General features: G+C 36.6%; 1 protein-coding gene across 1 annotated transcript; it reads left to right on the top strand.

The window, feature by feature from the left end:
* The first annotated feature begins 3,870 nt into the window (after positions 1-3,870).
* HOOK1 (hook microtubule-tethering protein 1) lies at positions 3,871-24,943 on the top strand. Its single transcript, XM_009699419.1, has 21 exons — positions 3,871-3,953; positions 5,631-5,703; positions 6,032-6,082; positions 7,547-7,679; positions 8,453-8,520; positions 10,369-10,431; positions 11,371-11,454; positions 14,453-14,619; positions 15,226-15,366; positions 16,672-16,873; positions 17,548-17,658; positions 17,910-17,997; positions 18,082-18,142; positions 18,757-18,897; positions 19,540-19,627; positions 20,419-20,453; positions 21,078-21,160; positions 21,541-21,641; positions 22,008-22,109; positions 23,211-23,279; positions 24,088-24,943. Exons 1-21 carry the CDS (start codon positions 3,931-3,933, stop codon positions 24,244-24,246), a joined length of 2,043 nt encoding a protein of 680 aa, XP_009697721.1. The 5' UTR covers positions 3,871-3,930; the 3' UTR covers positions 24,247-24,943.
* The last annotated feature ends 312 nt before the right edge of the window (positions 24,944-25,255 follow it).

The raw sequence follows: 25,255 nt of genomic DNA, 5'->3' as shown, positions 1-25,255 counted from the left end.
AGAATCTTCTGTGTTTAGGTGCCATTACAGTAGATGTTTTCTTTACTGTATTAGAGAAAAAGTTAGCTGAGTGTCTTTCGGTTCTGTACCTCTCTAGGACTGCTTCTGTCTTTGTCTCCAGACTAAAGGCTAGAGGTATGGTAACATCTTAAACAGAAAGCTTTTTCCACAATAGACATACCCCTGTTTGACACTGGCAGCACTGGTAGTGTTAACTCTGTCCAATGGCTGAGTTATTCTATTAATATTCTGGGATTAAGAATGGGAATGTTTATTATTACTTAAAAATCTCTTTGACTAACTCTATAAAACTTCTGTCCCTAGCATGTATCATTTGGGTATAAAATGGAGAACTTCAACCCTGCATCGTCTGGATGAAATTGAGGGCATACCTTCCCAAGAGATGGATAGGTTGATTTCTACTGAGTAATGTGAACACTCGTGTTTCATCTGCAGCTTTTTGATGGTAGAGCCTTCAGCAGATCCAGAGAAAAGGCATGAAGTGTTACGTGCTACAAAATTAATTTTTCAGATGTATATTGTGAGCACAATACCTGGAAGTGGGAGAATAAAACTTGCTTCTCTTGTAGCAGCGAGTAGCAGGGTACATTTAAGCTAGATTCATGAAATGGTTTTCAGCATGAGTAGCACTATGTCCTTGAAGCTATATTTAGTAAAACTAATCAAATTTGGAAAAAAAAAATTAGTACTGCTACCGTCTTGGAGTCTTTGGGTGCTTCTACCAACCTCCTCCCCATGCCTACTACTTTCATTGGTTTTGCAAGTACAGTAAAAATCTGTTTTTGAGGAAATGATTGGACTGGCATGGGGTTTGGAGAACCCGTAATTAGTACTTCTACTCTCATATTATTTCTAGGTGCTTATGTAACTTTTAAATATATGGAGAAACTAAGACTCTGAGTCCTGCTTTTTGTTTAATTTTAATTAGCTGTTTCTATTCTGGGAGATACTGGTGTACATAAAGCAGTGATTTGTGTCACAGGGTTTTCTAAGGTTTGTTACCTGCTCTGACAGGCTTGGGTGAAATGGTAGTACCTGTATGTAGCAATTTCTTTGGTTTACGAGGGGGTATATCCAAATGGCAGCATCACGACATTATACCATAAAACTCTGAGTTCTGGCATGCTCGGTCTTGACTCGTAAGCTTGCATGCCTGTTCTTGCCTTGGCATGAAGGCTGTTATAGTATTAGAAACCAGTGCTGTCAATCACAGCTGCTTCAGTTTGTAGTGTTCTACTTAATCTTTCATGTAACCGACCAGGGATTACTGACTCCTCACTTGCTGTAATGTAGGATTTTAAAAACACTTTTTTAATTGAAAAAGAACTAAAGAAACACCCTTGCTCTTCATATTTTTATCTTCTTGGCTTGATTAGACTTTTTTGGAGGCAAGCAAACAAATATTCAGAGTATGTGGTCACTCTTTAGAAACCCAGAGTGGACAACAACAGCTTCAAATTCTCACAGCAGGAAACTGTGCTTTTCTACCACTCTGGTCCAAGTAGCTCCATTTCCCAAACGCACTTGACAAGGTCATTCACCAGTGACTTCCAAAGAAGCTTACGTTTCACAGGATGTTTGGGAAAGCTGTCTCACAGATGAACAGGTAATTTAGGACATTGTAAACATAGTAAGTTTAAGAAGTCAATTTTTGCAGTGGACAGAGATTATAAGGATCTTTGCTTGCTTCCATTCTATTCCATATATACATCTTTTCATGGTATTAACAGCAAGCATTCTCCTTTCTATTTTATTTGCCATCATAAAGAAGACTGAACTTCAAAGCATTGCTGGTGAGCTCTTATTTTCCTGGGCAACTACGTGATGAACTGACATGTATGTGGAAATGCTCTCTCACTTAGAAAAGTTAGTTCCAAGCTGATTATTTTTTGGGGAATAAAATACTGCTAATTCTGTCAAAATGTTAGAAGCTTTGGGGTGGTTTAAAAAAATACACAGTGTCTAAAACGGAGTAATGTTTTTAACATTGAGGTAATCCTGTCCTACAGATCTTAAATGTAGGAAAACCAGAAAACTAAAAGAAAAAATGGCAATCGTTGTGGGAAGTATGGAAGAGTTTCCATATGAGAATTAGCTGAGTAGATGAGGATGGTTGGTCCTGGGAAAGACACAGTGGGAGGAGACGGGTATGGTAGAGGTCAGTACAAACTTGAGCTGCTGGAGAAGGCAACTGAGGAAGAGTCTGTTCACCATCTGCACAAGAAACCAGGGAGATGAGGCGAAGCGGGCAGGTGACAAACTCTGACAAGAGGGGATATCCTGCAGAATGTCTGGATGCCGAGTTTGTGGAGGCAAAAAGTGCCTCAGCCAAGTTCATGGAAGAAAACTTCATTGAGGACTGTTAAATAGAAACGTACTGCCTGTGCTCCAGGGGTTCTCCAAATCACAAAGTCCTGGACCCTGACAAGAGTGTTTTGCAGAGTTTGCAGTCGCTTTGTACTGTCTGTGGAGTGATCTGAGGACCTGGGTACCTCAGTGTTTTAAGGCTTTATACATGAAGCAGTCAGAATTTCGGGCAGAAATTAGCAGGGCAGCAAAAGAGCTGCCTACAGATGTGTAACAAACTAGTGTACATCAGGTTGATGATGGGTTTCTTAAGTATAGAGCTGTGTGCTGGATGTTTATTGCAGTGCTCTGTAAGGATGTAGACATGTTGAAGTTATTCATGTCGTTTGAGTTGCTTTTGGAGAAGCTAGCTGCAAAACACTTGAACTATTAGATTATTTTTTTTTCTTGAGGATGGGAGTTGCGTCTTATTTGTATAGTCCTACTACAAAGGGACTTTAATTGTACTCGTGCCTGGAAGAACCATTTAGAATACAAAGATTGCATATAACAATTTGTATAGAATAGATCAGGCAACTTAGTATAAAATGCTTCCATCTATTATCTGGTTTTATAATAGAGGAGAAGAGTGAAAACGGGCTTTGTTGCTTAATTTTTAGACAGAAATATGTAGAGGGGGTAAAACGGCATCCAGCCCTATGTTTAAACATTGGATAGTGTATATGCTTGGAAAATAACAGGAAAACATGTATATAAATTAAATATAAATACCAGGAATAATATATTAATAAAATGTGATTACCGGGAAAAGATGTATAACTTCAGGTTATAGTAAAGTTTCTTGGGTTTATGGCAGTATTTTGAAGTTGCATATTTAAATAGGAACATCTTTAGAGTCATTTTGGAATTCCTGAATTGCAAGGAATTATGTTGTCAGCTTGCAGGACTTGAAATGGTTTAGTCTTTTCCAGCTGTCTTCATATCCTTAAAGTGTGCAGTAGCTGTTAGACAACTGGTTTTTCCACTATTTTTGAATAATTTTCTCCCTTCTGTTCTTAACCCTCAAATAGTTTCGGGGATCTCTATTGGTGTCATAACTTCTGTTACTAATTGCTTGTAGTAAAAGACTGGATTTTTTTGGTTTTGTTTTCCCGCCTCAACTTTCACCGCTTGTTCTGATGCTGTTTTTTGCTTAGGTAGTTGTATGTGCAGAGCTAAGCACTGCAACATAATATGAGGGATGGATAAATAGGACTTTAGTTTCCCAAGATAGTATTCCACAATTTGATTTACAATTGAAAGACTAGCATGAAAAAGCAAAGTGTGGTAGTACTAACTTTTTAAGCTACTAGTCATAATCAACAGTCAAAAGTATTGAGATAATTGGGTTGGCTTAAAAACTACATATGGTTCAAGAAGGATTTCAACTGCCTCAAGTAGAAGGACATCTTGCTAAATGCTTGTGTGTTGAAGAGGAAAAGGAAAATGGCAATTAATTTCGCTACTGAGCGAGAAACACAATGTTTTTCCTTGTTTCAGTTGCAGACGTTCAATACTGCTGCGCCTTGCAGAGATGTTCAGGACTTGACTAATGGGGTTGCCATGGCGCAGGTACTTCACCAAATGTAAGTTGATACTTAAGTTTGAAGAAGAGGTATTTAATTTCTTGAGGTTTTTGTGTTTGACATGCTTAGTTGCTTTTAAAGTAGACAGAAACGTAGAGTGGACAGTTTATAGCAGAAGATAAAATGTGCCTTTGTATTCTTGTTTTGGGGATGATATAATAGTTGAATAATAATATGATAGAATGGAGAAGGTGATGAGGAGATATTCTAATACTGCAGTATTAAATTCATACTTAAGTGTAATTGGGCAAGAATGATATCATTTTTCACTTTTCCCATTGACACTATTTCTACGGATGTCCATGCTTCAGGCAATATGTTCTTTGGAATGAAGAACTAAAGGTTCAACAGGCATGTCTTTGTGCTCTCTTCCTATTGGGATTGCTCAATTGATTTAGATTTAAGTTCTAGGATTTAAATGATAACTTGCTATTTGTGTGGAAAAAAGAATTGTGAAACTTCCATGGCAATTTTATTATTAAAAAATAGTAGTTCGCTAATCAAAAGCAAAATCATTCCTATTTTATTGGTGTGATGACAAGTGGTACTGGGTTGAGTGACACACTAGTTTTGAAACTTGCAGTTACTTCAGAGGGTTGTAACACAATACTTTTATTGAAAAAGTATCATGCACAAGTCATCACTGCAATGTTATTGTTGTTGTTGGCTCAGATAATAAAGGAGAAGTCTGAATTACTATCCTGCTCAAACTAGATTTTTGATTGCTAAGAAATTACTGACACTGCCCTGCCCCCCCCCAAAAAAAAAAAAAAAAACCCAAACCAACAAACAAACCAAAAAAATGCCCCAAAAAATCAAACCCAGAACCCCTGCTGTCTGCTTGAAAAGGTCTTTAACATGCTGTGTAAAGAGAAGAGGGCTCATCCTTTTCCTGGGGCATGGCAAAAATTGATTTAGGATTGCTTAATGAAGATTTACTGGGTCACTTCCCATGTGTTTGTGGTACTAGGCTGCCACAGGCTTTAGGCAAACTTCTTTATAACCAACTTGATTGATATGCAAGTGGGAATAGTAATTGTCTTTTATTAGGTGCTTTGAGACCAGTGAATAAACAATACGGTGTAAAAGTTAAGATATTGTTAGATATGCTGTGATTGTACCGCTTGGCAGCCCAGTGTGTGTAAACACCTCTCTCATCAACTCATCCTTATTTATGCTGGCAAAGTGAGTATACTTCTGCCCAGGGGAACCAAAGACATACAAAACACATGAAATGCCAGTAGTTTAAAATGCTTTTTTTTTTTTTCCTTGATAAGTGCCTTTGTCAAATTGTAGCGAATGTTGGAAAATCCAAATGTACGAGAATAGGTATCAGACTTAATGTCAGCACTGGTCAAAAGGGGATGCTTCCTTATATCATTATGATCACTTTGTCAGGTTTAAAGATTCAGCATGACAAAGGCCGTCACGTCCTTGTGTTCCTAGCTGTAGCTAGATCAAGCATGTACAGAAATTCTTCCTGCCCTGGAAGGTGGTGTCTTGATGCAGCCAGCAGTATGGAAATTTCATGTGATATAGGTATAGCTTGCAATCTCCAGGAATTCATGCCTCGTTAGACACTGTAGTCAGACATCTGATGATTTAATGCTGGGAATCTGGTATCTTATTTATTTAAGACTGTGCTTATTGGTGTTTAATCATTTAATTTTGTTTCAGAGATGTTGCTTGGTTTGATGCATCTTGGCTAAATCGCATTAAAGATGATGTTGGTGACAACTGGAGAATAAAGGTATTCAAAACTGAAGTTAGTGAAACTTGGTGGGACTAGATACCATGTCTGTCCTGAGGGTATCTAGCAGTCCAAAAACTACAGAATTAAGCTCAGATTTTTTTAGGTTATTATAAATGAACTTGAACTGTCTGTTGATAGTTTAAATGCCTTCCAGGATTGTTGCATGGGGATTTTCTGTTGTGATATTTCTCTTACCCTGTCATTATAGAGTCCTCTCATAGAACTGCTCTGTAAATATTTTATTATAGATTGTTTTTTAATTTCAGCAAAATCAAGAATTTTAATAAAAGCCTGTAACCTTATCTTTCATATATACAACAATTAGGCCAGTAATCTGAAGAAGATACTTCAAGGAATTATGGACTACTATCATGAGGTATGGAAAAAGCAGCATTTTTTTTGTTGTTCTAATCATTAAACATTATGATTATTGTCCTCCTTCACCTAGGTGGTTTTTTTTTTTCCCTTGGCAAAGTAATTTCTTTGAAGGACTTTTTTGACAGGAAGTATATGGTAATTATATGGTTAAGTGGGAAGTCTGAGTGAATATAAAATTAATGTGAGCATGTGTATTTTAGATAAAACTCTTGGAGTATAATCTGGAAACCATGTGTCCATCATTGCCCAGTTGAATGTCATAACAAATGAGCTGCAGAATCCTGTTGACTTTTGCATGTGCATTCATATTTGCTCTTGTCTAGTGAATTTTTAATCCTTCTGTACATAACAGAACAGATTCAGCAGCCCTAGTCTAGGTTTTACAATATTCACTTGGAAACTGGGAGATAAGTTACAAATCCTCCTGAACATAGTTAGGATTATACTTTGTTCTCTGTCATGCAGGGTGAGTACAGTAGCCATAAAAGGGTGCTGCATTTTGAGTTTAAAAAAAAAAATTGCTGAATTTTGTATGCAGCTTGATTACTGTTCTATAATGGGTATGGTGTAGAAAAACTTGCCAGATCATCTTATGGCTTCCTGGTCTTACCTGGGCTTAGTTGTGATACCTAGTGCCAAGCCCTTCTGTATTGCCAGGACTGAGGCTTTCTGGCAAGCCCAGAAGTAGTTCTTTAGGCTTATGAAGAGCTTTTTGAAAGATTAGGGAACAACAGAATTTGGAAGCAGTTTTAATTACTTCTCTTTATTATGTTGGTAGAATAAATTAATTCTCTCATATTTGAGGTCTAGCCCAAGAACTTTTAACTTACTACTGTCCTTTTTCTTGTATAAGTAGTCAGTTAACTAAACCCGCAATTAACAGACTTTCAAAACTTCTGGTTTTGCCAGAGCCATTTTATAGAACTCTTACTAAAGTGCAATAACTTCATTGCACTGAATAATTGCTAGGTGTTTTGCACCCATTTTTAAATGCTGTCTGCTCTAGGTTAAATTTAGGCTTATTCAGAGAGAAATCTGAGGTGCCAAGTATGGTGAAAGTAATTGGCTAGCAGTGGATTGAGTACCCCTTCCCCCAAGCACACATCCACACTGAGGGATGGAGACAGACATTTGGAATGATCTTTGCTGGTGCAAGAGAGGCACAGTGTGTGACATCTGAGTTTCATGTAACAAATGAGTTAAGAACATCTGCTTTATCTAGACCTCTTCAGATTTCCTCATCTGATACTGCTGTCTGTGTACTCTCTCATAAACCAGTATTTTTAGTGTGTCTCCATGTTTAATATTTAAAATCTTTCCCTTCCGTAAGTTTTATGGTGACAAACTTATTAATGGACTGTTCTCTCTGGATGCCTTACTGAGTCCAGATTTCTTACATGATACCAGAGTTTCACGTTGTACAAAAGTGGGAGTCTACTTCTTCTCTTCTTTTTTTTTTCAGTTCTTGGGTCAGCAGATTTCAGAAGAGCTTATTCCGGACTTAAACCGGATATCTGAGAATTCGGATCCCACTGAACTGGGCAGGCTTCTGCAGCTTATTTTAGGTTGTGCGGTCAACTGTGAAAGAAAACAAGGTATGCATTGCCTTAACCTGTTCAACAAACAGCAGACTGCCTCAGGTGATCATTAAGGTGGAAGAGATGTAGAAACTTTTCTTTCTTATGTATCAGAAAGTCTCTATTGTTAATATGTTGTACACCTATTCTGAAACAGGAGTTCACTTAAAAGCAGAAAACCTATGGGAAACTTCTATGAATAAACTCGAAACTTTGCTCAGGGTAGGTTTTAAAAAAATAGTCTGAAGTGTGTGTGGATTATTCATACTCGTTAAAATATGTACCAAGACCTAAAACTTAGTATTCAAATGCAAATCAAGCAAATTAAGTTTAAAACTTATGTTGGAAACTGCCTTTTGTTTGTCTGCAGAGGCTCAAGACTGAAGTAGTTGAGTTTTCTCTCACCTTACCAGAGCTAATGCTCAATGCTCTGATGGCTACAGAAACCTCAGCATGATTCTGTTAGTAGAACAGCTGTGATTCCTAGGTAGTCTGAAATGACTTCATCAGAGAGTGTTTGGGAAGTAAGCCATCAAGGTGCACTGCGAATGAAGATGCTAGCAACTACTTTTTTCCATTTTTCCAATTAACTTAATTATAATCTCTTATGCTTATCTACCATATTACTGGATAATAATGTTGTTGGTTAATGGTAGTGCTCTGTATAAAAAGAGCTCTGCCTGTTTTGAAGAAGCTTTATAGAGAATAGTTTCTTCTGGATCTTTCTGCGAACAGTATGTCATGGTACTCAAGCCATTAAGTCATGAGTCACTACAAATTCTTTCTCACAGAACACATACAAAATATCATGACCCTTGAAGAATCTGTTCAACATGTTGTCATGACTGCCATTCAAGAGGTAAGTAATAATTCGTAGCCTAATGCTGTCAGTTGAGAAGTCTGAATATCCATTTGTTGATCTTTGTGAATTCCTTCATCCAAGCAAAGGGCAGGGAAGAGCGTAAGTACTTCCCTAAATTATCTGGGAGGATCAGGACCAAGAAGCCCCAGAATCCAACCAAGGGGTTTTAGTTTTAGTCTCGTATGCCCAAACATGTAACTTGTGGAGACAATAAATGCTAAAGATTTCCCGTTTCACCCAGGAATGTATCTAGTTGCCAACTGCTGATTATACTGGAGTCAGGTTCTGAAATTTCTGTCCCAGTGCTGTAGTCTTGGACCCAAAGTTAAGCTGATCATAACTGTTTGAGTCTACATTGTTCTGACAGACCATACCAGCATCTCATTTACAAACTCCCAGGTACATCTCTCTTATTCTTCTCATGGTGTGCTCCTCCTGCTATCTTAACTTGTTCTTAGTTGGATCATCTTCGTGATCCAGCTCACAGCATAGCTCTATGGTCACCCGCATCTGTGAGCTTTCGGGCTTTGAAGCAGAGTGTGGAGGGAGGCAAAAACTAAATGCTGGCTTTGAAGAAAATGCGATGTGTAATTGCACCCTTGATACCAAAAGGTTAAATAATTCATCTAAATTAACAGAAACACAGGCACATTCTTTAGCCTGGCATCTCAAGCTTGGGAAGCATCACAAAAAGAACAAACGATAGAAGAAGGGACACTGTTATCTAAGCCAGTAGGCAAGAATGTGGAGAGAGGCCTTCAAGAGAGGGAGTTCTAGACATGAAGGGAGCCAAACTGATAAAACGTTACAACCCACAGACATCAACAATAAAGTAGCTGAGAGCAGGACAGAGGTAATTGTGGTAGTGGCAGATCGCGACCTCCAACTCAAATGGCCCCGCCGAAAGAGGGCAAAACCCCGCTTGGGGAGCATGTGTAGTTAATATAGAGGCTTCATTAGTGCTTACTGAGGATGCGTACTAATTTACATTAGAAGCGAGAAACTTATAACCAATCCTGAGTGTGAATAACAATGAATATGTAGTGTACTACTAATATGCAAATGTCTCATGGTATATAATATGTATCTTCATTTTACTTGGTGTGCAAGTTTGGAGGAGCGATCCCCCTTGCACCCGGTGCCGAAATAAACATGCCTGCTTTGTAACTCTCTGCGAGTTGTAGAGTTTGTTTCTGCACGTCACCCTCATCAAGGTAACAGTGGAGTTGATAGTAGGCTTTAAAACTTAAATTTAAATTGACTATATAGTCCTTAAAGCTGTAAGTGTCCTATTGGGAGGCATAAATCCATAAACATCTTTTTTTGTTGTGTTCTGACTAATTAAACTTTCTTCTGAAGAGGGTCTAAAAATAATACTGTAATTCCTGAGTAAGAAGTAAAGCCCTTTAACTATTGACAAACATATTGTGTACATCTCTGTAAAAGTGACACAAAGAAGTGTGATAACTATTAGATTAATTGAGTGAAATCCCGTTCTCTGGGATTTCTCCCATTTTAACTTGACTAGGAGGTAGCAATAACTTCAACAGATCACGGATTCATCCAACAAGATGTTACTTGGTTAATTAGGGAAGGGGAGAGGTAAAAAAAAAAAAATCTTATTCTAGATTTGTTTAAATCCTTTCGCAACCATGAGGTGTGTGTGGGGGGGGAGGGGTTCTGTAGGTTTTTTAGGTTTTTGTTTTTTAAATTATTGTTATTAATCTGTTTTGATAGATTGCAAGGATGCAAGGACACAGTGGAAAATACAATTGGTACTCAGTAGACAGTGAATTTACAGAAATTTAACCTCTAATTTAACCTTTTCCTATGACCTCTCTGTAGCTCATGAGCAAGGAAATAATGGGTCCTTCCACAGGTGATGCATCAAGTGAAACGGAACAGCAGGTAACTGCCTAATATTTATTGCTGTTGTAGTTCAAACCTGAACAGTAAGTTGGTATCTTGCCATCCCTTAAATGAAGGGGAGGGCTGCTCTTCCCCTCCAATTCTAAAAGTGTAAAAAAAAACCAAAAACCCACAAAAAAAAAAAGCAAACAAAAAAAACAAACCCAAAAAACCCAAAACACCTGTCTTCTGTCAGCACAAACTGTTCGGTCTATTTTCCACTTGGAGCTGATATGGTTAAACCATACTGGTTCACCAAAGGGCAGAGGAACATACTGATGTAGGCAGAGAATGTACAATAAAGTAGTGCTGTTTTTCAGTGCTAATTAAGTGAAAAGTTGTATGCTATTTAATAACTTCTTTAAAAAAAATTATGCAGTGACTGCTATGCCATCTTCTTGGATGGGGTAAAACTGGCCAGTGCAAACCTACATTGCAAGAAGAGCTAGAGGCACGTCAAGGCTAAACACCTCAGGATATTTTTAAGGGGTCATGAAAATTCTTGATGACCTGAACCCTACAAAGCATTGCACATTAAATGAAGTTGCCTTTAAAAGTAGCTACCCATAAAGAAGTATCAGTATTTCTATTCTGAGATGAAGGGCATTTAATTTGATAGGCAGGAATTTTGAAATTGTGACAACGCAAATGTTCCTGTGTTTGGTTTTGTTGCGCTTGTAGCCTAAGTTGTTGTGTTGAATCTGGATGTTAAGCTGAGTTTCAATAATTTACTTATTACATGTGGTAGTCATTTGAAATGCAGATGAAATGAGCATTGTCAGAAATGATCTAACAGTGTATATGTAGGTTTCTGTGTCAATGTGTGCACCTAACACCCTTCTTAAGCAATTGATATGAGCAAATGAGACATTTTGAAAGCTAGAACTGTGAGTACTTTGGATATGGGCCAGAATGATTGACTGTCTTACTTTTTAAAAGCTTAAAAAGGCTTTGGAAGATCTTCAGGAAGCATTAGCAGAAAAAGAAGAGTTGGCACAAAGATGTCAAGAGCTAGATTTACAGGTAAGAAACAGCAAGTAATTTGTTTCTTTAATATGTAGCGGTGCTGCTATTAAGATGCAGAAATTCTCAAGGGGAAAGTGAATTTTGCATTTATTTAAGTTTCTCTGAGAATTCTTGGCTGTTCGTGGGGGAAAAGCAAACATTCTGTATTCCAAAATGCGGTTACTGGAAATAGTTTTCTGATGGAAGTGTGAGCTGAGGTCCTGTGCCAACTGTTAACTCAAAGGTTGTTTGGGCTGCTAGCTTTATGTTTACTCTTAGTAGAAGGTAGCATCAAGACAATGTTATCATGGCTTTAAAAATTGCCCTTTTCATTTTTAGTTGCTGCTACTTCTAGTCTTTTGAACTGTATCCAAAAATCCAGTTCATGTAATCATGAGTCATTAGATTTAATCATGGGAAAACGATTCTGTTTTCAATAGGAGTTGATGAAAGACTAACATTTGAAATTTATCTAAAATTTACTAACTTCTTCTCGTACACAGTTGCAACGTTTAAGATATTTCAGGAAATAAAAATAACAGAAACTAATAGATCCTTGCTGATGTTTTCAAGCCACACTGATAATAGGCCTATTTTTGTTTTCAACGGATATAAAAGTTATTCAAGTCGCTCTTTAGAAAAAGGAGAGAGGACTTCATAACAATAAACAGGAACTTGCATTTCAATCAACTTATTTTAAAATAAAAAAATATCCATTTGTTAGCCCTAAGTCTGATTCCTCTTTTATGGTACTGTAATCTGATAATAAAAAGATATTTTTCTAGTAAGGTAGTTCATCTCACATTTGATTCTGTACAAAGAGAACATTTTGGTGGCATCTTATAGGAGCCAGAGTGCTATACTGGCTGTATGAACCTCTGGAAAAAAAAAAACCAACAAAACAAAACAAAAAAACCCCACAAAACCAGAGGCCGGTTTTACATTTCTTACAGGTAATGATGACCAAAGAAGTAGAATACTTATGTATAATAAGTAGCTTGTAGCTAATTGCCATGCCCAGGAAGCTATTGTTAGAATTGAATTAATATTTCATTTCGAGGGGTTTTTGGTTGTTTTGAGGCAGTAGTAAGGCTTCCTAGTGAAAGCAGAGATCGAAAAATGCTTGTGAACAGAATCTGCAGGAGAAAATTATTTCTTTTAAATGGGCAAGAGGATTGATTTGACAGCAGAACTCACAGATTACAGTTGTTAAACTTCAAAAGGTGTGTTCACTGTTCAAAACCTCTCGCTTTTAGAGGTGCTGGGATAATGGTTTACTTCTGCTTTCTGCTTCCATTAGGAGACTTAGTATGTCTCACTAGAGAGGTCCCAGGCTTTCTCCTGTCTCCCACAAACTTCTCTTTTGAGATTTCTCTATTAATTAATGAGATAAATAATAAAAATAAATAATCTCTATTAATTAATGATAGGTTACACAAAGTCAGTTGCGCATAACATAGCATGGGCCAGGTGAAGGCATGAAAGGTGTTCGAGGGAAAGGTACTGCTGAGTATAAACAGATGAGTTAATGACACTGTAGCTCTTTAATACTGTGACGTGTTTTTAAAATATCTCTTCATAGTTTGTGTTGACTTTGACACCACTTCTGTTGTGATGAAATAATAGAAAAGAAGAAGAGAAAGCTATCAGAAAGGGACTGAGAAAAGATGACAAACTTGCTCTGAGCTGTGTGACAGTTTTGGTTTGGTTTTGTTTTAAGTTTGAGATGGGTGTTCTTTTAACATCATTCTAGAAGTGTGAATGTTGTGCATGTTTGAGGAGTGGCTGAACCTTGAACAGGAAGTATTATGCTGAGCAAAGCTCAGGTATGCTCTCTACTCACAGGTGTTTTGTGTGCACGTATGTAGTAAAGTGACATCTGGTATGTAAAAAGGAGTGAACGTGGAAAGCCAGCACCTAATGAAGTGGTAGATTAATTGCTGTTTTGTTTCTGACATCTGTTTGACTAATAGACTTTTAAATTGCAATCACAAACAAACAATTTCTTAATATTGCATACTCTCGGTTATATCTGATGTTTAATCTAATAATGTCACCGTGATGTGGGTTTTTTTTTGTTGTTTTTTTTCATTTTGTTTTTTAATTTTTATTTATTTGAAGCCATAATATTGACTGACACTTCTCATTTAAACTAATTCTTAATAAATTCACTTGTAAGGTCTCAGTCTTCCTTGATATTTTCCAAGAGTGTAAGAAAGGTAGGTTTTCTTTATGATTCAGGAAAACATAACCCAAAAAGCATATTGTCCCTGTTTAAATGCCAGTTAACTAACACATGCTACATGCTCTTATGTTTGACAGGATGTTAAAATTAACACAGCAGCTTTCCCTAGAAAAACTTTAAAGGTTCTATCCTCTTAATCCTTTCCCATTTTATGGCTGTTAATATACTTACTGTTTCAATAAAGTGTTGTATTCTCATTTGCTTAGCTGTGAACACTTTCAATATCAAACTTGTTTGATTGTTGCAAAAAAAAAAGTGCATGCTTTCTATGAAGCTGTCTAGGTGTTTTTTATTTTGCGTGTGTGCTTACTAGCTTATGGCGCCTGAAACCGCTTGTTGCGCAACCATTCACTGCTGAGCGCACGGCAGTACTGTGTTAGTGTGCTAGCCAGTGCCATCCTGCTTTTTATTGTTAAGTACAAGCAAGATGGAGAGTACCTTTACACCAATACTTTAACTTTTTTTTTGTGCGGCGTCCATGGTATCCTTTTTAACGAAAGCACCAGTTTCTCTCCATACCGCGTTGTCTGCCTTTACCATGGTTTCAGTTACAAAAATTTGTCTTTTTTCAGAGGGACTTTTCCTTCAGTGCTTCATAACTGTCATACACTAAAGCATCGGTATGCTCAAGTATGCTATGTAAATTACATTCTAAAATTTCTAAACGCTCAACCTTTTTCATAAACTAATTTGGTGATGTACTGCTGTCTTGCTTTAGTTCTTTCCAGTGGAACACGTCTTACAATGTGGACGCTGTTTTATCTGCACTAGGTGGCTGCCCTCCAGGATGAAAAAAACAGCTTGATGTCAGAAAATGAGATTATGAATGACAGGCTAGAGCAATTGGACGACTCTCTTGATGATCCGAATACTGTGGTTGCAAAAAAGTATTTTCATGCACAGTTGCAGCTGGAACAACTGCAAGAAGAAAACTTCAGGTATGAAATGATTTCTCTCAAAAATCCCTCACTTGTCATGTCAAATATATCCTGAGAATTTCTGGTACTCTTTCAGGATTTTCCATCTCGATTTCTTTTGCTGTAAAAGCTTCCTAATAGTGTATAAACATATTTCAAAGACAGTCCTTACCTTTAAAAAGAAGCTGTTACTTGTAGAAAATATTACTTTGTGATTACCATATTGTAGTCATTTGACACTTCAAAAAAGGTGATGGAAGGCAGAAAAATGAGTGCCAGAGTGATTTGTGTGTAAACAGAACAAACCCTAACCCTCTCCAAACCCACGATATCTCTTTACTATAAAGATTTCTTTTACATACTAGTCTTTCTCCCTCTGATCTGTATGGGGAAAAAAAAAAAATCACTTTTCATGTGATCCCTTGATATCGATATGGTAAATTTGCAGGATACAATCTATTATGATTTAACTGGTAGACAATAAAATGTTCCATGCTTACAGTACCATTTTTCTGGCTACTTAAATCAATAGGTTTCCTTTGTCTTATTTTTAGTAGTTCTAGCACTAAATGAAAAATGTGTAATAACGATGAGTTCTTAATAGAGTTCCTTTTTTTGATCTGGTAGGCTTGAAGCTGCAAAAGATGATTATCGTGTCCATTGTGAAGACCTAGAAAAACAATTGATTGAACTGCAACATAGAAACAATGAACTAACCTCTTTGGCAGAAGAATCTAGAGCCTTGAAAGATGAAAATGACATTCTTAGGTATGTGATAGAGAGAGCTCCACACACACACATTAGGAGGATTTAATGACTAAATCCAAGGCTTTGTATTTAATAAGATTTTTTTTTTTTTCTGAGATGTTACTTCTGCAGATAGATGTTTTCTGAATGAGATCTAAAATAGATGTTGGAAAAGGGCCCTTTGACAAAGCAGAGATGGAGTGCAAGCTTTCAGGCATAGCCTCTGTTGTTTGCATAAGAATAGCAACATGGAATTTTTCTATGAAGCAGGATGAACGAATACAGAAATTATTCTTCTTCATGTGGGATGGAAGGTTGAAGTTCTGCAAGAATTAAGAAATTTTTTTGAGGGTGTATGTGCATTTTTATTAAGAGGTCATTTGTGTTGGCAAGAGGCTGCCTTTTCTGATGTAGAAAAGCATATATGCATCTAGAACTTTGACATAACTTTTGATGTTGGCATTCTAGGCTAGATTTAGGTTAACAACAGGATTAACAAAATGAAGATGAAATATACAATAACCTTGATGAGAATTTAGTATAACATTCCAGCTTGTGTAAACTAAATGAAATACCAGACCACACAAGAAATATCCAAAGCAAATCATACTGCAAAAGCAGGTCTGCTATTCATAAAATAGTATGAATAAAATATGGAAAGAAAAGTGGTTTCAGGTGTTTAACTTATAGTTGTTCTTAAATAACATCTGAGACAAATCTTAACTATAGATTTTTCTTCCGTAATTTTCTTGTACTAGCTTCTAGTGATATAAGATGGCAGATATTAAACACAGATACTAAAATTAATTTGCATATTTATGATCCAAGTATTTTCTTACCATGTAGATTTTTGTTAATAATCAGCTGGTAATTCTTGGTCATATCTACTAACGATCGTTTCATAGTGCAGTTACGTTCTAACTATGTATAACCCTGCAATGAGAACATCTGCATGTTTTTCCTTACCGAGTACCAGTACTTTGAGATGACTATCTAGCACAGGATGTTGTGGTGCATTTACATTGCACCCCACAGAATTCCCTGGAGATATTTGACATGCTAACCCTTGCTTGTACTCTGGCATATGGCTCTCAGTCTTATTCTCACTTAAACCTTGTGGTGATGTCAGTTTTTATAAGCAATCTTTGCCTAATGCAAGTTTGCATTGATTATGCATTTAAAATAAACTACTAAGATTTAACTCTGCTGTTAAGCACATTGCATCTCTCTCTGAAAATGGCTTGAATGTGTGTGAAAGCAGATTTTGACTTTTTTAACCTTTTGAAGAAACATACTCTTTCTTCTAATTCCTGTTTATACTTTAAGGACTACTGCAGACAAGGCAAGTAAGCTGGAATCAACTGTTGAAGTGTATCGTAAAAAACTGCAGGATCTGAATGACTTCCGCAGACAAGTCAAATCTCTGCAGGAAACCAACATGATGTATATGCACAACACAGTCAGTCTGGAGGATGAACTGAAGAAAGCCAATGCAGCACGTGCCCAGCTAGAAACCTACAAAAGACAAGTAAGGCTGCATCTATACTTACAATGTTACTTTTTCCTCAGATGGTTGTCTTAAAATAATTTTATTTAGGTATGTTTCAATGAAAAAAAAAAATTTGAACAGCTTAATTTAACAGCCCATGGGCTTAAGCTGTATTGTCCCCTTAGAATGTCTTATTTGTGAAAACTCCTTCATACTCTTCCACTCACTTTCTGGTTTTCCATGTTTATTAAACTAGCAAGCTTAACTGTAGTTGCCCTCTCAACCATGAATGATTGTCCATGGTTTGCAGACTTTTCTTCTTTACTTTAACTGAGGTAGTCCGTGTGCCTGGGAGAGGTGGTTCAGCTGTTACTGAGATCACTCATATGTGGTATTCTTAACTCCATGGAAATTTATTTTAAACTGTAGACATTTGATTTCAATTTCACTTACTTCAGTAGTAATTAATAGATGCAGGAGTTAAATATTTAAAAAAAAAAAAAAAAGAAAAAACACAAAACTAAACAAAAAAACAAACCACCCCAACGCCCCCCACCCCAAACACACAGACCCCCATCCTACCTCCCCTCCCTCAAGGCGGGAGGACCAGCTGCTTGTTTTGGCTGAACTGGGCAGGAGTGAAGGTTTTAACATAGCTTTTAAAGAAGAGTCTTGCAACATTTGTGTGCTGAATATAGTCTTTTTATTAAAAGGTCCAGGAGCTTCATAACAAACTGTCTGAAGAATCAAAAAGAGCTGACAAGCTAGCATTTGAAATGAAGCGACTTGAAGAAAAACATGAAGCTTTAATCAAAGAAAAAGAGGTAAGTCTCTTGGACGAGAGTTTATCTGAACACCTACTGAATCTGTCTCAAATGTTCTGCTTGAGGAAAACCTTCCCAGAAGTAGTGCTACCATAAAAATGAGGTTTGGCACCTCATGTGTCTGTATATACACACATAAAACATAAAATATGTCTTAAAATGTGTATGTGTCAGTACTATTCCTGATTAATATTATTTGATCTTAAAGTGGTGCAGTATGACTTAATTTCACCTCGAATGTATCTTCTTAGAGACTGATAGTGCAGTGTGATGCATTAAAAGAGACAAATGAAGAGCTCCGGTATTCACAGATGCAACAGGATCACCTGAGTCAAACAGGTATTGCTTTATCTTCAGGGGCTTTTTTATATATATTAGTGATTTCTTTAAGTTTGTTAAATTAAAATTCCCATGCAATTTCAGGTGCATCTCGTGTTAAAAGCCATGAGAATCTTGCTGCTGAAATTCTGCCGGTGGAATACAGGTAAGACAAAAAGGTTGATGTTGTTTTGGGATTTTCATGGGTAGGGCATAATATTGTCTCTGTGAAAGTTCAGTATTTTCAGCAACATGACTCTGTATCCCACTTCTTGCTTTCCCTCTTTGCTTGTTTGGACCCCCATGTAGCTGTTACTAATTATTTCCCCATAGTATAATTACTTTGCATTCTTTCTTAAAAGCGTATCAGATTGCTGTTTATAAAGTTTGGCTTGAAATACCGTCTTTAAAGAGCAAAACAATTCTTATTTTGCCACTGACAAACAGAATAAATAAATAATACACAGCAACTAGGACACAACAGCTAAAGGCTAGCTAATGTTACTTTTGAAGTCTGGCAGAGTGAAACATAAAGGCACAATAAAATCTGGGTTTGGAGTGACTTCATTTAAGACTTTGTTCATATCTCTTAAACTATTGTAATGTTTGAAAATTGTAAGCTACCTTTAATAAAAAAATTGCTTTGTTACCCCAGCTATATCCTTAAGCAGAACTTGTTTCACTCATTTTAAGGTTGGGGGAGAGAACAGGAATATTACCTCCTAGTCTTAGTCACCTTTTTCTTAATTAACAGTGACTTTTTTGTTGGTTTTGATTCAGGGAAATGTTTATTCGCCTGCAGCATGAAAATAAGATGCTTCTGTTAAAACAGGAAGGATCAGAAAATGAACGTATTACAGAGCTCCAGGAACAGCTAGAGCAAAAGCATCGGACAGTGAATGAACTAGAAACTGAGAAAAGGTAATGAGTGAAACAGCATCTTAAAACATAGCAAAAAGTGATTTCTGGGCCTTCAGAGTGGCCTTGTGGCTTGCATCTGTAGCATAGTACTGTGCAGGAAGCCAGTTATCTTTTTTGTTTCACTGGTGTAATCATTAATGAGGGGTTTTGAAGCAATCAAGAAGGAAAGTAGCTTAAACCTGGTGTTGTAAAGTGCGGTAGAACTGTGTGTAGCATACTCTGAAGACAGTGTTGCTTATAGGATGCTCTTCTTACCTCTGAATGATTCTTGGTAGACCAAGAATGGATGTAAACTCTATTTCGGGAACTTCAAATTAATCATGTTGTAACACTGGGATATGGTGTGAATTTCTCTATCAGTTAATGAGTGCTGAAAGCAGTTTACTGGGATATGAGAATTTTGAGTAGTTAAGTTTTCTTAAAATGATTCTAGGTCTTTCATTATAAAATGCTTGATAGAGCCGCCATGTGTTTGTCTCAGCAGAAGTTCAAGTCAAACTGAAAACATTTGACATCAGTTTCTTTGTGGCTTAAGTCCTACTGGGTAGACTCTCTGAAAAATTATCATCCAGACATGAAACAGAAAAATCTGTCTGTTGTGATCTATTTAGATGGGTAATAACTGCCTTTTTTTCCAAAAAGGCTAAATGAAGAGCGTATTGGGGAGTTACAGCAGCAGATTGAAGATCTGCAAAAGACTTTACAGGAGCAGGGATCCAAGACTGAAGGAGTAAGTAAAAGTTCAGACTAGATCTTGAAGACATCTTGCCAGTTTTGTTTAAAATCCTTCAGTGTAACATCAAGTCCTTTGTTTAGATGTGCCTCATCTTTTTCAGTGTGTCTAGTGCTGATAAATAGTAAGAAAGCAGGATCGTGGTTCCATGCTGCTTTTTTTTTTTTTTTTTTTTAAAGTTAGTTTGAAACATATTAAGAGTAAGCAAGCTCTGAAGCCCCTTTGAGTCACCCAACGCCCCCCAACCCAAACAAACACACACCTTTCAAAAGACCTTGCAAGCAAAGATCTTAAACAATTGAGGCTGTTCAATGTATTCTAAAAACTCTCTCCAGCCTGAAAACAACTCCCTCAGTTTAGGTAACAAACTTGGATCCACTGTATTCAGAACAGATGAGTTTAGTCTCTATAGTATGAGAATCTGCCAGACCCCCACACCAATTGCATTTCAGTTGAAAAGCTCATGTTTTATGTGATTCCTTTGCCCTGCCTTCTTTAAGGAACTGTAACTTTTCTACCTTCTACTTAAAAATCTCTAGTTTTATCATTAAATAGAGGTATAGTGAGAAGGATAGCTTTAAAGAAAAAAGATGCTGGAATTGGTGTATGTGCGATGCAAAAAATATGAATGCAGTTACAGAAATGCATGAAAAAAATGCAGTTTTCTTAGGATTTATTTGGTTTGTTTAGGTGTGCTAAGTATTCTTGGCTAATTTGTAAGAGCACTTTAACATTGCACAGTGTGAAATACTGAAATATAACTGACTTTTAACTCTTTCCTTTCATAGTCTAGCAACCTGAAGCAGAAATTGGCTGCACATATGTAAGTAAGGCACAGGGATCCACAATAACTTTTTTTTTTTAATGCTAAATAATTTGACTGTTGTAGCACAGAAACTGCCTAAGTCTTTGTAGGGATGTCTTGTTTTTTTTCTAAGCCACTGATTTGAGAATCATGCACGTAGTCAGTTAAGTATTAGCGTTCTAGTTTTGTCTACTCTGATTATGATAATCTTGTGATACTAGTATCCACTTAACTGTCTCTTCATCACTAATAGCACTTTAGCTGTTCTGATTCTACAACAGACTGTTAAAACCAGCGCTCTTACAGGGCTGAAAATGTATTTCATTCTTCTGAAATATTTCCATTCTTTCAGCAGATGTAATTTCCACTAAGGAGATGCTGGAGGGTTTTTGTTTTCTTTTCTTTTCTTTTCTTTTCTTTTTTTGTTTCTAGTTTTAGGTAAATGAGACTCTATTCAGAAGTCAGAACTTTTGTGGTTCTTCAAAAATACATACTAATATTTCTATTTAAATGCAAAAGAAGTGGCGGAGTTTAAAATAGTTGTTTAAACACTTCCACTATTAAAGTTTTGGCTTTCAGCTGTTAAAACTGTGTATGGAATTATTTGTGAGCTTAATCCTTAGCCCAGCCTTTCGTTTGTAGGGAAAAGTTGAATGAAGTTCATGATGAGCTACAGAAGAAGGAAGCTGATCTTGCAGAACTCCAGCCTGATGTTAGTCAGAACCGTAAGTTGCTTTGTGTGTTTTTTTTATTTTATGAGATTATGTTAAGTTTCTTCTTGGGATACTTGTCTGGATAAGGCTTTCTGCTACAGCTTAGCTTTAAACCTGAAACGGATTTGGGAAGAGAGGCTTTTTTGCACACAGTAGACGGCGGGGAGACATTCATGGGGGCTTAGTTTTGTTCAACAAAACTCTGCAAAATGGGAATTCAGGGTCAGGTGGGACCTTGTGGTACAACTGAAACAAAGATAAGAACTTTAAGAAATTGTGTAGCAGCTAGAAAGTTTATTTGGGGGCTGGTTAAATCAAGAGGCCACAGAAGCCTTGAAAGTACCATGTCTATTTTTATTTTATATATCTTTGTTGACAATTTTTCTAAATAGCCCAGAAGATTGGAGAGCTGGAAGCAGCTTTGCGAAAAAAAGATGAGGATATGAAAGCAATGGAAGAAAGATACAAAATGTACCTTGAGAAAGCAAGAAACGTGAGTGGCATATTTCTGAACATATACATTCCTCCCTCATAAAATTATTAAGCAGATCGATTTGAGGCCCCCTCCCCTCCACCTCCCAATTAAAATTAGTAGTTACATGTTGCATTTTTAGTCAAATTGCTCAACTGGAGTCAGTTGAGTGTAGGAGAGAATGGGGTTTAGGCTAAAGCATGAGGTGCACTAATAATTCCTCTGTACCCTCTGATATCTTCTGTTGTACAGTGTAGCAGCCTAGTTTTCGTCGTAATTGCCTGACAAGTACTCAGTCTGTTTTCATATTTCTACTGTGAGCAGATGAGATGCAGAGCTATTGAGAATCAAACCTGACTTGTAATGCGTTTGTTTTGCCTTGTACAGGTGATAAAAACCTTAGACCCCAAGCTAAATCCAGCATCAGCAGAAATTATGTTGCTCAGAAAACAGCTAATGGAGAAAGACAAAAAAATTGAAGCACTAGAGGTAAAAATTTACATATATTTAATAATAACTTCTAATATGTTCTGCTGTCTCTGATATTAGACACTCAAGTTCCTGTTTCCTAATGATCCTGTACCCTTCAGTGCTGCATTCAGTTAGAAACTGCGCAGACCATCAGACCTAGAGATTTTTAGTTTGGCTTAATTAACCTTGTATCCTAGTATAAGTCTGTCAGAGCAGTTGACTTTTCAACAGTGTTTTTCAATGTACAACTGAAACGCTAATTTGGATTCTTTCTAAACCCTCTGAAGACCTGTAAGTGAAATAGTTCATAAGACTAATGGTTTTGCCATGTTATGGTAACTTGTAGAGAGCTGCAGAGTCTAACCTTTTTCAGTAGTAATGTAACTTAGTTTGTATGAGGGACTAGGTATTTGAGTGGTGACTTGTTTAATTTACTAGACCCCTGATATCAGTGGTTTAATATACTAGAGTTCTTGAAACTGTATAGAAGAGTAAAAACTGATAATTCAGTATAATCTGCTTGGCTGAAATCCTGAAAGGATTGTTGACAGTAGTACAAGTACCAAAAAATTTGGGAAGTGCTGCATTTAGTTTTATAGCAATATTGATTGGACTGGTTAGAATAGTTACCTGAGCAAATACAAAATTCCTCAACGTGAGTTAGTAGGCTGAAAGGTCTGACTTCATAAATGCTGTGGCCTATATTCTATAATAGCAATTCAGTAACACGATAAGAATGTTCAGCCACTAGAGGTGCATTCTTGTCTTTGACTTCCAGGTGAAAATTACAAAATTATTTGTAGACTTTCTGACACACATTGCATGACATTCATGCATTTCCCCCCTCCACACACACATCCCCTCAAAGTATGTTTCTAAGTTGAACTGCAACTTTTGTAAAGTGTAACTTCTTCTTGTAGTAGTCTATAACTTCTCTCGTAGTCATTTATGGAGGTATCTTTGTTTACACTTTTAAGCCTTCTAGTTATTTTGCCTATTTAAGCATTTCTGCTGCATGTATTTCACTCAATAAGTTTATGCAATAAAGGACTGCAATAAGTCTATGCGGATTATTTTTATGTTTTAATTGAGATTGTCTTCTCTATTGCCTCCTTGCAGGCTGAATACAAACTTGCAAAGTTACGTGATTATGAGGAAAAGCTAATTGTAACTGCATGGTATAACAAGGTGGGTCAAAAGTTCATTTGTTGGTATCTCAGAAATCAGAAAAACACATTTTGCTAAATGTGACAGTTAAGTCTTACATCACTGATATTTTCATTTTATCAATATTTTAACAATCAACTATTTTGTAAAATTATTCTGTTACGTGTGTTCTGCTTGTCTTCTGTGCTTTGGAACAGGAAACTTTAGCATAGGCCATGACTTCCATGTTAATAATGTACTGATTGCTGCCGCAAGCTTCCATCTGGGTTTAGCAGGCAAAATTCCTGAATATTCAATAGCATTTGTTGTTGAAATTTTGGGGCTTGAGACAAAGGGAGACCGTGATTCCAAAGGTTTCCAGACTCCTGCTTTAGATGTTCAGTGTCTTTAGCTTTGTTTCGCAAATACTGTGCTAGAGCCATCTTCTCATCGTGCAGCAGTATTGCAAAGGTTGTTAGAATGTTTGATGTTAGATTGCTGTGAAAAGGACTGGAGAAAGTTGTTTGTCTTCCTATGGTGCAATGTTTAAATAGAGTTTCATAAAGAAAGACTGGAATAGGAAATCAAAATAGGAAAGTAAAGTTAAATAGCTTAATAAAGAAACAACTTTACAATAAGCTAAAATTAATGCATTCCATATGAATATGAATTAATCTTCTTTTCTTCAGCCTTGGTTCATACCTTTTATGGCAGCAAGAGGGTTTATAGCAAATGCAGTAAAAGACATTCTGTGTGCTTACTAAGTAAGCATGAGCTTTGTGTATGGAAGATGGCCGATTTTCTTCTTAGATCTTTGCTGTAGTGTAAATGTTGTTTAACTTGTTTGCAGAGCCTAACTCTTCAGAAGCTAGGTATGGAAGCAAGACTGGTTGGAAGTAGTGGTGCCTGCAGAGATGGTCCCGGACGCTCATTCCTAGCTCAGCAACGTCATGTCACCAATACCAGAAGGAATCTCACTGTTAAAGTACCGGGTGCAACATCTGATTAAGGATCATGAGGAAAAATTATATGCTAAAGTGTCCTTAAATGTTTTATAGCTTCCGCTTTAACTACTTGATGAAAGAGGAGGTTAGAATGGTGGGCAGCTGCGAATTCAACATCAGAACCTATCAAGAGGTGATTAAGTTGATCAGGGGAGTATCTAGAAGGTAGCACGTAGTTTTCCAAGTAGAAGTAGATTCAGTAACTGCAGTATGTATTTACAAGCACAACTTAACAGATTTATATTTGCCTCAAGAATATATTGTAAATATAAAATTTGGCACTATATATTTAAAACTTTATTTAATAGGTTTGGGCTAGGAAGTTGAATTTTGTAATGGGAATATGTTATGTAAAAATGTACTTCAGGAAACTGGCAATATTGGGAATTTTTGCTGGGCTCTTCTAAAGATAAAAGATTAGTATCACGTTTTAAAAAATATTTTTTTTAGAATACGAAGTACAATTTTAAAAGTGGGAAAATAACTTGCATTTATAGAAAAAGAAAAAAAAGATGTAGTACCAGTTGACTTCTTACATAACAGAAGATGGGATTTGTTTTGTCATCTGAAGAGTGAAGCAGAATTACTCTGTTTATTTAAAAAAGAAAAGCATACGTTTGTGTGTATATACATTAAGGAAAACTTGTTTTTAAGATGTTGGATTCACTAAAGCCAAATAAGCTGTCTTTTCCTGTGTAAGAAGAAAAGCTATTATAATAATTCAGAAATCTGGGCTATGTTTTAAAAGTCTGACGTATTGGTACACTGCATTTAATTGCAGAAAGTGGGTTAGGTGGGAAGGATCCCCATTTATTTCCAGCTATTTATACAACCCTGTGCATAGAAAGTACTTTTCCTCTTTTTTAAATGTAGTTTCACTTCTGTTATTCTGAACTAACTGTGCTAGGCAGATGAAGGAAAGGTAGCTTCGCTAGTTGTTGGCAGCAAAAATTCTTTTTTGGCAGGGAGAAAAGTGCATGAACTGTAATAGTTTTGCAGTATCTGGATTGAAGA

This window comes from Cariama cristata, unplaced genomic scaffold (assembly GCF_000690535.1).
Source record: "Cariama cristata isolate BGI_N322 unplaced genomic scaffold, ASM69053v1 scaffold3534, whole genome shotgun sequence".
Lineage (NCBI taxonomy): Eukaryota > Metazoa > Chordata > Aves > Cariamiformes > Cariamidae > Cariama > Cariama cristata.
Note: the sequence above shows the minus strand (reverse complement) of the source record. Positions and strands in the feature narration are given on the sequence as shown.

Coding starts and splice junctions, on each gene's coding strand:
- HOOK1 (XM_009699419.1), top strand. CDS start 3,931: ATGGCGCAGGTACTTCACCAAAT. Junction 7,680..8,452: donor CAACTGTGAAAGAAAACAAG/GTATGCATTGCC, acceptor TCTTTCTCACAG/AACACATACAAAATATCATG. Junction 20,454..21,077: donor CAGAAATTGGCTGCACATAT/GTAAGTAAGGCA, acceptor TTTCGTTTGTAG/GGAAAAGTTGAATGAAGTTC.